The sequence below is a fragment of the Argentina silus genome (genome assembly GCF_951799395.1).
Source record: "Argentina silus genome assembly, chromosome: 19".
In the NCBI taxonomy this organism is placed as follows: domain Eukaryota; kingdom Metazoa; phylum Chordata; class Actinopteri; order Argentiniformes; family Argentinidae; genus Argentina; species Argentina silus.
This window is the reverse complement of record NC_139673.1, coordinates 4,737,102-4,748,091: the sequence shown is the minus strand read 5'-3', so window position 1 is coordinate 4,748,091 and position 10,990 is coordinate 4,737,102. Positions and strand designations below refer to the sequence as shown.

Sequence of the window (10,990 nt, the reverse complement as noted above, 5' to 3'; positions counted from 1 at the left end):
TAATCACACATCTGTCTCCCTGGCCCAGGAGGCCTGGTCCCCCCTGTTAATGAGAGCTGGCTCAGCCTCCTGCTTCCCTGGCTGGCTGCACCTGTAGCACACTGAGTACATGGCCTGGCCTGCTGTCACTAGGCCTTTATTTTACCCTGCCAAAGCACAATATAGAGATAGACAAATAGATAGATAGATAGATAGATAGATAGATAGATAGATAGATAGATAGATAGATAGATAGATAGATAGATAGATAGGGGGACATGAGTTAGGAATAGAAGGGCCAGTCAGGAGTGGGTTGGGCCTGGGCCTGGGCCTGGGCTAGGGTGGGTTGGGCCTGGGCCTGGGCTAGGGTGGGTTGGGCCTGGGCCTGGGCCTGGGCCGGGCTGGGGTGGGTTGGGGTCTCATTTGAAGGTCTCAGCGGGAGGGAATTCCTGTGCTGGCCTTTCAGTCCCTCTGTTCTGCCTCAGTACTCCGTGCATCTGGCAGTGAGGCGAGATGCTTTCACCACAAAATGAAGACTTGATAAAACGGTGCGGCCAACAGCTGGTTACGGTAACAGAGGAGCGGCGGCCATCAGAAAGAGGCTCTTTGTTTCCCCTCGTCGCTGCGCTGGGCGGCAGCACGTCACATCACCGACCCCTGATACCAGGTTGTCTCCTGGATTGAGCAATGAGATAAAGAGTCCCTTGAGAAAGCAGAATGGAAAAGGGCCAATCGCGTCCCCTGGAATGCCTTCTCATTTCCTGGAACATGAGTGTGTTTCATTCATCTCACGACAACAGTGCATCACCCTTGAGCAGAGCTTAAACCAGGCATTTTCAGTCAATCAGTCATAGTGAATTTACGAACAACATCTTTCACTTTCAGTAAGTGTGGGTTGTGGAATTAGCCAGGTCACTCTGCTGAAAAGGTTTCACTTTGCAGCTATTAGTCATTTTCTTCCAAATCTTAATAAATGTATGTCAGTTTTATCAAATTTCCCAAGTATCCATTCCCACATCACCAAAGTGGAAGTTAAACCAAAAGGGTGTTATTGTCATGATCTAACAGTAGTATAATACACAGCCTGTGTTCTCCTCCTTCTCCTCTCCTGAGTTTCGGTTCCCTTCCAGCTCTTAAGTGGGCCTGTTCTAAATCGCATATTGTATTTCTCCTAAAGCTTGTAATCACATTAACTTAATAGACAAAATAAAGAGCCAAATCAAGTGAAAACATACTCTGATGAAATTAATTCAAGACATCAGAGTGGATTAGGGGAACAAAGACCAAGCACATAATGGCAGATAAACTCAGATTTATTGGGAAGTCAGTAATGGCATTTGTTTGCTTTCATAGTTGTTACTAGACCTTGGTGAATGGATTATTGGAAAAAGTAAGGATATTTCCTCTTCAATGTTTTTCAAATGCACCTCTGCATCAAATATCCTTTCTTTGTTTGCTAAAGTACAGCATACGCATGCTCAATATCTGAGAATATCTGAGAATATCAGATCGTGAATGGTGAGCCTGGAATTCAGAGCACCATTTTTGTAATTGTTCAAAGTAGTTTGTCAGAAGTGATATGGGAATTTGAGATACACATTATACTGGTCCGAACATGAATGTCCTGAAATGCCCTGGACAGAACTGCTAATAGTCCTCACTGTTATTTCAACACTGTTCCCCAGTCAGGGTATCTATTATCTATAACAAGCCATTGGCGCTTCATCCATAATCTGCAGGGGAGTCTATTTTGCATAGTTCCTCATGGACAATGTCTCCCAGCGTTTTATCTCCTGGGATTTTCCTTCTCCACAGAGAGATACGCAGATGCACACAGTCACCCTACCTGAGAGGAGGAGAGAAGGAAGGGAGGAGAGGAAGGAGAGTGGAGAGAGGGAGCTGTATTTTTAGACATGACAAGGACACAAGGTTTCCTCCAGACCGTATAGGCTCAGCAACAATGGTGGCATTGTTTCTCTCGTCTGGAGACCTGCTGGGCCACAGAGGGATGGCATTGTGTTATCGTGTAATGCTACCTGTGATCTGATCAATGATAGCACCCTATGTTTGGTAAAGTAAGACATAAATATATCACTGATGCTATTAGGTCACCCATAGTCGGTGTTTGGCTGTGTCCTGGCGCGAGGACAGGGAGACGAAAGCAGAGACCACTTTATTTAAGACAGCATTCCGGAGAAAGGGAAGAAGGGAGGAAGAGGGGAAGAGAGGAGAGGAAGAAAAATCCTATTGTAAAGTAAGTGATACATGTCTCAGGAAAGAGAACTGACAAAATGCCAAGCTATGTAATTATAGGTGTTCCCTCTTAGAAATGTATATGCTACTATTAAGATTTCATGGCATTTTTTTTAATGCAGGATCAAATACAAAGGGAGAGCTGACATTATAAATCTACTCTCTCTCTCTCTCTCTCTCTCTCTATCCCTCACACACGCACAGAGCTTGATCAGAGTTTTCCTCTGAAACCGAAGAAGCAAGAAGCTGGCAGTGGTTCAGTAGTCGGGAGAGCTCACCTGAAACACACTCTACCGTGATGAATATCAGACAGGAGATGTATTACTCCTCAGCCTGGAAGCAGTCAGGTAGAGGTGGTATGCAACAAACACACGACTGAATGTCCATTTCCACTTCTGCCATTCAAGCTATTGTGAATCTCACTAATGTTATCCGCTAATATATTTATGTTGTCATGTTTGCATAACTAATTTGTATGTCACGATGAAAAGAATACCACAGGCCTACCGAATAAATTAATGACGGTAAACTATCATAATCCAATTAAATTCTGTAATTTATTATTATTATTATTTAAGGATTTATAAATGCTTTACTCCCTTTTCACTGAGGGGGACACATTAAACAGAGCTCGGAGCAAACACTAGACTAGCACTTGGCAGTATGGCACGGAGCATCACCTCAACCACACAACAACAAATGAGAAAGGAAAGCCTGGAATATTATGACGTTTTGTTTATTCACACATTTTTACATTTACAAATCTGCAAATTATGTACATTCAGTAGTTGATGGTGTGGAAGACTTATATCCATTTGCGAGCCACATAAGACATGAATTTGTTCCCTGACTGAGAAGACCAGGTCTATTGAAAACCCTCCGAAGCCATACGGAGGCATACAATGCACTGTGAATCACATACCACACTCACTCGCTCTGCTCACTGTTTCAACAGTGTCGTACAAAATGGTGTCATATACAAAATGGTATTATCCAAAAACACAGAATAATGGACAACAGGATCCACAGAAAATGTAACTAAACCATGGTGGGTAAAAGTCGTGACCAAACCAGAACCAGAGGCCTACATGTCTCCCTACATTGAACGATACTCAATGACTGGATGTGTTGTGTTATCGAAATCACTGAACCCATAAGCTAAGAAGGAAGGACCTGCATTTCAAATCTCTAACAGCATAAAGGCAGTTGGTTTTAAGGTACCTGCAATGAAACATGGGCTTCTAAAAACATGCTGGATGAATGAGCCAATAAGCGCTTAGCTCTAACGTAAAACAATTCAGTAAAAGTAAAAGTCCAGGTAGAGTAGAATACAACCACCACTGTAACATTAGAGCAGACGCAAATGAATCAGATCGGGTTGTGCAGCTGAGAGGAAGCCATACTCTTCATGTCCAACATTAAGACAAACAACACATTGTATAATGTTTTTCAAACGGTGGGGCAAAAACACTACGAACACTTCATTATGGCAAATCTATGTAAACATTTTTAATAAGGATCAGTGAGGCAGTTAAATCACAATTTGCTTGAATAACCATCCAAATTAGTTTGACTACAATGTGAAGTTGCTGATATGTTATGAGTTGATTTGAATTCAAAAGGGGCATTGTCATCAAGGTTGGCAATTTAAACACAAAAATTCAAATCTTTAATTTTTTCCCCCAGACACAGACAAAAAAAGTGATTGTAATAGGTATATTTTCAGTGGATTTTAAAAAATCCTATATTTTCTTATTTAGTAAAAGCTTCTAAATTAATCAGAAATTCACAGTATATTCTTCAGAACAGATATTGTCTTATGTAAGAGCCATTTTAAACCCAGCAACCCATTCTGTCTCCCACAAAATAAAACCATTTGATTCCAAATTATTCTTGACAAACTAAATAGTTTTTAACTTTTATACGACCTTATCTCACACAAAAACAATACAGAGGCCACGTCAAACAAAGCACAATACCTTCCAACAAATTCCAAATACATTAAGAATACAGGAGATTGCTTAAATAATTCTAGAAAAATATTTGCTGTACATATATGACAATTATTTACATTTTGATTTTTAATGATTACGTTTGTCTATACATTTTGACTAAATGCAGACAGTTCATCAAACTATGCATGACTGAGTTCTTGAGCTCTTTCTGTTGTGAATGTGTATGTTTTTAACACTTAAAATAACATGACTATATACCTGTGTAGTAACTATGTAATCACACCAGTAACAACATTGTACTAACATGTTGAAGTAACTTGGTAATTGCTTTGTAATTGTAGTAATGCAGCTGAGCAGTTTGTTACGGCAAGAGGAACAATCTCTGACCCTCTCGTGTACCAAGAAACCTATCAACTTTGCATCAACATGTTAACAATGTTTTTACGACAGTGTACTTGAGTAACTCCAGTATTACTATACAGGTCTAAGAGCAGCTTACCAGAAGGGTTTTTTTATGTGTATCTCTGACTCTCCATTCTACTGCAATGCTTCCGTGTACAACTCCATAATCAACTCAAAACATGTCTTATCTGACTCAACATTGAGCTTTTGTAATACTTGCACTCTGGAGGGGGTTTTTGACCAATATAGAAAACAAATTACATTGTTTTTAAATCTTATTCTACAACCAATTCTGTAACCTCTGCAGGCACAAACGTTTTACATTTCTGTAAAAGTAAAAGACAATGGCATCCTCTTTTGTCAGACACTTTTTTTTTTTTCCTTTCTTCTTTAAATATTTTTTTTTATGAAAATGAACAGGAAGACTTAATATCAACAAAATAAAACGCATTGGCATATGCAGACAGAAATTTGAAACATTTAGGACATCATGTAAAAGACCTTGGGTAACATTACAGCAGTGATGATAGTCTAATTTCATCAAATACACTTTATTCCACAACACACACAACAACTGCATCACTTCATCAATCACCATTCATGATTGAAAGCCGGACATGAAACATTTACCTTTCCAGTCTTCAGCTATTGATCCAAAGGCAAAATGCTAAGGTGGGGGAGAGAGAGAGCACCCCCACCAACCATGTATGTAAGTGAGGTTATAAAGTGACCTCTTGAGGTTGTACAAAAACCTGTGCACCCTTTCCTACAGGCTCAACACAAAGAAAGGAACACAATGCTTGCATAGTCTTGGATGAAACCAGAGAACATACAGTACTCCGTGTCTGCCTCTTCTGGATGTAAGCTCTGCTATCAGACATTGTCAAACTTATGTTTTAGGTAGTCTTTCATGACCTTAGCGATAGGTAGATCCTCCAGGAACTTCAGGCTTTGTAGGCCTATGCAATTTCTGATTTTAATCCGACACATGTCTTGCAAAGTCCTGGGTTGCCCTGAAAGAGAAGATAAATGTGTTACTCTCAAATCAAATAATAAGCCACATTGATAGTAATTCCCACAAGCCTGCCTAAATGACTGGGTCTGGTACTGCAGGTGGAGACAAATCTTTCATTAAACAATTACAAACAAGCTATGACTAGATCCCCTGAAACAAATATGTGCTTTGGTTCTCTACTGGTAAGCTTGTTATACTATCGTTTTCCATGTATACACCTGTTCATCCTTCGTTTGAAAGATAATCACTTCAGAAAAGCACAACCTCAAGACCTTAATAAAAATTCCCAAATCTGCTCTCTGTTCTCAAGGCCAACAAGCACTCTGTTATCGGCTGTACTCAAAAATATTTGTTAAGCACAGGAAAAATCCCTTCAGTTCCAGGAAGCAAGCACTGGAGTTTTATCAGTGTAATGGGGGGTAGAGCTGCATTGCTCTCTCCCTCCCTCCGCCACGGGAAGCACCCACAACCAGAGCCAGCTGGGGAAACCACAACAAAGGGTTGGGCCGGGCCCAGCTGCAGGCCTGTCTACTGTCACTGGTACAGCTCTCCTCCTCTCTCTGCTTCAGGTGACTCTGGACTGGATAAGCAGGGTTTCCCCTGACAATTTACTTAACCTATTCTTCATTCAAGTACAGACAAGCCTATAGAAATTAAAGATTGAAAACATAACAGCTACTTTAAATTTCTTATGCAGAAAGGGAAAGTGTTTGATGTATTCTACTTGCTATTCACTCCTTACAAATAGTCTGTGTGTCAATTAATCCATCAAGTTGAGATTTCCGTGTTGACAGGTGGCAACCATAGATGTAGAACACTGGTGTGTGTGTGTGTGTGTGTGTGTGTGTGTGTGTGACGGCCTTCAAAAGAGCTGGTTGCCAATCATGCTCTGTCTAACAAGTTCTCATAGCAGAGGCAGATGAGTTAATCCACTGAGGTAGTCCTGTAATCAATAACCCAGTGGATATGCGATCTGACTGATCGTTAGGAGCCTCTGAATGGGGCTGACTTCACATGGCTGTCTGAAACAGACCCTGAGCTCTTTGATATCTTGATATCAAAGTTCAGTGAGCACGGCAGAAGAGGAATGCAGGCATTGTGCCTCCTAAATTATTAGTGCTTCAGGTAACGTGTGCCCCCCCCTCCCCCCCAACCCTCAATTGTTCGGAGACTGAACACTGGTCATTATAACCTTGTGTTGGCAAAGTTCCCTCTGTGTGTCTCTCTCTCCCTGTACATTTCTGGAGTTTCTCCTCCTCTCGGCTTACAATCTAGCTCTATCACTTTTTTGGGCACAACTTGGAACCCTTTCTCATCACCCCACCCACATCAACGACAGATTTATTTTCATGTTTCAGGACATTCAAATTTTCCCGTAGCCAATTAACAACTACCACCACTAACACACAAAAATCTGTCGACACAACCTAAGTACTAGATCAACTGCATACTATATTGACATGACTATCATATACTGTCATACATATGTAGAAACGCATCATCCAATTAGGTCATATCTAACTATATCCCCACCCACACGAGCTGAACATCAGTATAGCAGACTTACTGGTGACCTCCTGTAGGAAGTCCAAGCAGGGCCGGCTGATCCCAGACATGCTAACAGACACAGCCACGGGCGTCTGACCTTCATAGTTCCTTGTGTTGGTGTCTGCCCCGTATGTATGCAACATCTGAGCACAGAGAACATCGTCCCTGAGGGCTGAAAGGTGTAAGGGGGTCTGCCCGTCCTCAAGACGCCCCAGGTTGGTGTCCGCTCCCCTCTGCAGGAACATGCGGCAGTAGGAGTGGTTGCCTTTGATGACGGCGTAACGCAGCAAGAAGCCATTTTGAATGTCTATGTTTGCGCTGTGGTCCAGGAGGATCCGGACACAGCTCGAGCGCTCGCGGATGATGGCCAGCTGTAGTGGGGTGGTCCCTTTGTCACTCAGGGGGTCCACTTCTGCCCTGAACTCCAGGAGGAGGCGAACGAACGAGTCGCGGCCGTAGTGGGCGGCCACGTGCAGGGGAGTCCAGCCGTCGTTGCTCTTGGCGTTGATGATGTCGCTGCGGAACTCGGACTCCAGCATAAGTCGGGCGATGCGAGCCCTGCCGTGCATGGCGGCATAGTGTAGAGCTGTGAAGCCACCGATGAAGTCCTTCACTGTGGGGTCGGCTGGAGAGAGAGAGAAAGAGAGAGAGAGAGAGAGAGAGAGAGAGAGAGAGAGAGAGAGAGAGAGAGAGAGAGAGAGAGAGAGAGAGAGAGAGAGGAGAAATAATGAGAACGGAATTGCAGAGAGAGTGAGATGATTGAGTGACAGCATAATAAAGATTAAAGCCTGCGGTGTGAAAGGAATAGACTATTGGGGTTAAATTATAACAATTAACATCAGTGGGACAGAAGGGTGTGAAACAGAGGCCAAAGGTTAAGTCCTGCCTTCTCAATTAGCAAAGATAGATTGTCGGTAATGCTTGTACCGTCTGAATCCTGAGGAGGAAAGGGACTCATTTGGCCTTATTAAAAATGGCTGACATCGCACATACCCACAATACCTATATAAACGAGGGTGTAATGCACAATGTCTTTGGTACAACAACATTATTCCGTCCAACAGTCAACTAAGTACAACACTTTCTCACTGACATAGCCTAGATCTACAGCGACCTCTGGACTAAATAATGAAGAACAGCACCTGTACAATGTAGAAAATCAACAGGCACTACATTCTAAACATCTGTATACTTTTGAACTACAGGATTACACATTCCTCTGTTATAACCATAACGACACAAGACACAAGTTGTGAAGAATGTACTTGAACAAGCCAAGATGTTATTTTATCATTCTTCTATTTGCCTGGAGTGTAGACCAGAAAACGGGGGACAAGCTGACATTCCCAGACCACATACTGCCATCTATAGGCCAAGAATCCAAAATGGCTGAGTTGATGTATGAATGAACCAATTTTAGCTTTTTATGGTAGGTCTGCTTTCTGTGTTACAACTGTTTTCTTTGACACTGTTTCTTTATGAAGGTGAAGGGACCCCCAACTGATTCTTTCACATGGTGAAAGCTTCCCTCTAGGACCCCCTCTCTGCTGCCATCCCCAATTTTGGGATTCTAGCCTACTGTTATTATCCCCCCCCCCCCCCCCCCCCCGCCCAGATCTGAGGACTATCAACAAAATAACATAGGAGGAAACACAGCCATCAACATGAAGAGGACACAACTGAATTCATTGGCCGTTTTAATAATAAAGTCAACCTCCCTCACCTCCGTGCTCTAGAAAGACCCGAACGCATCTCTCCTTCCCTTTGGCAGCAGAAAAGTGGAGCAGCGTCCAGCCGTTTGCGTCTCGGATCTTGGGAGAGTAGCCTTGCTCCAGCATCTTCCTGACCGTGTACACATCCCCCGCTGCCACTGCAGCCTGAATCTGCAGCTCCTCTTGAAGCTCGGGGTTCCTTCTACAGTGATGGTTCAGCATCCTGTTACATCTCGTAATGGGAGGTGTCATCCACGCCGAGCCTCTGCAGGGAAACAGCGGTGGAACACTGATAAGAGCATGACGTCTTCAAGGCTGTGAAGAGTCGGATTAGCTAAACACTCCACAGCAGTGTTCACTAACACTGGTCCCTAACAAGCCACCAGACAAGCACTTCCACACCCGAATCAACCATTCAGGTGTGGTTGACCACTGCAGCACAATTGGGCTAGTGCAAAAGAGTTGTGCGGTACATGAACCTTAAGACGTTCCACACCAATGATGTTCACCTGTTCTCAAGCTTGCAGCTGTGCTCCAATTGTCATGTGTCTCTTGTTCAGGGCAGGCAGTTATGAATTCAGCTGAATTCATGGGATAGGTTTGCACCGACACTGAAAAGTAAAGAGACATTTGAACACTGAAATCTCCTCTTCTGAGAATATAATCTGAATTACGCTACCTATGCTGGATTCGGAAATATGAAAAAGTGCCACTTATCTTACATTGATTGCATTGTGTTATCGTATGTCCTACACTATGACACAAGCTCAATACCGTTGGGCCTTACTTGACAGTTGTGGCCGAATACGCAACGTACAACGCCAAATTTCAGTGACACCCCGCTGAATAAGACTCAACACTTTAGTTTACTTTACAAAGCAGATCACTAAAGCCGTCAGCTATAGCAAAGTTATCTGCACCATTACATTAGCTAGCCAACTAAGTGTTAGTTGTTGAAACAAACATTTAGTAGCTAGCTATAGCTAGCCTAGGTTTAGTAAAGCTGGCTGTCTAACAAGCGGCACAAACCATAACAATTAGAATTAGCTAGCTACTTAGCCGGCTAGTTTGGTTATTGGAAGGTCAGCTGCTGTAGTCTGTCATTCAAACTTGCTGTTAGTTGCTACCAAAAGACAATGCGTTAGGGACACCACTCTAGCTAACACCGTTAAACAGAACGTACACGGGCTATGAGGTTTTCTGAGCAACTTACGTGAACCTAACTAGCAGGCTACCCATCTAGCTAAGTAGCCACTGACTGAGCTAGCTAGGACTAGGCTAGCTATCCAACTATTTGCAAGCAACGAACAATGGAGTGGTGGCTAGCTAGCTAGCTCTTTTTTCAACCCCATAGTTCCACTCCCTTTCTGACTTCTTTTGTGCTGAAATGCCCTGATTCTAGCTGCCACCATACTTTGATGAGACGCGACGAGCGTTTATAGCTAGATATACCAACAGTAAACATGAAATCATACATTATGAGGCGGCGTCGACCACTGTGCTGGTTAGTTAGCAAGCTAGCTACTAATATTAGATAGCCTAACTAGCCCCCAGCGTTAGCTTCCCTGTTTCCAAGCTCTGTGAGGACTGACATGGATTTCAGAGTTTTAAAACATTCGTAATAACGGATACATTAACATCGGAATAAGTCGAACAGGCAACAATACTTCAATTGCACAACATGGGTATTTTCTAGCTGTAGTAAAACAACGCATTAATCTTACTTAAAACACGAAGCTAGCTACCTGACTTGCAGGCTCTCTAGCCATAGTCCACACACCCGACACGAACCCAGTCCAACGGGCTGGCTCAGCCAATCACAGTCCAGACGCGAGGAATTTGATCTGTCAAAATAACTGCTGCAAACCTTCAGCTGTCACTGTCGTTTACAAAAACATTAAACAATTTCAATGGATCCGGGGTTTAACTCAACTTCTACTTCATGAGTAGGTGATGAAGTATGGGTTGAATTCTTTTCGGTCTTTACATATTGTTTTATATAAGCAGCACACTGTTTGTTTGCTCTAAAATGTTGTTATACTTCCGCGTTCAGTCACATGGTAGTGTGTGTACATAAAGGCCAAAACCCCAAATCAAATTTAAATTTAAATCCAGACAAACATTAG

The 10,990-nt window shown here is 42.8% G+C and overlaps 1 protein-coding gene across 1 annotated transcript; it reads right to left on the bottom strand.

Annotated features, from left to right (window-relative positions):
• Positions 1 to 3,310: 3,310 nt before the first annotated feature.
• On the bottom strand, positions 3,311 to 10,716 carry asb7 (ankyrin repeat and SOCS box containing 7). The gene is made up of 5 exons (XM_083691346.1): positions 10,589 to 10,716; positions 9,374 to 9,475; positions 8,876 to 9,129; positions 7,172 to 7,777; positions 3,311 to 5,602 (listed from the first exon to the last, which is right to left on the bottom strand). Exons 3-5 carry the CDS (start codon positions 9,114 to 9,116, stop codon positions 5,463 to 5,465), a joined length of 987 nt encoding a protein of 328 aa, XP_083547472.1. The 5' UTR covers positions 9,117 to 9,129; positions 9,374 to 9,475; positions 10,589 to 10,716; the 3' UTR covers positions 3,311 to 5,462.
• Positions 10,717 to 10,990: the final 274 nt, after the last annotated feature.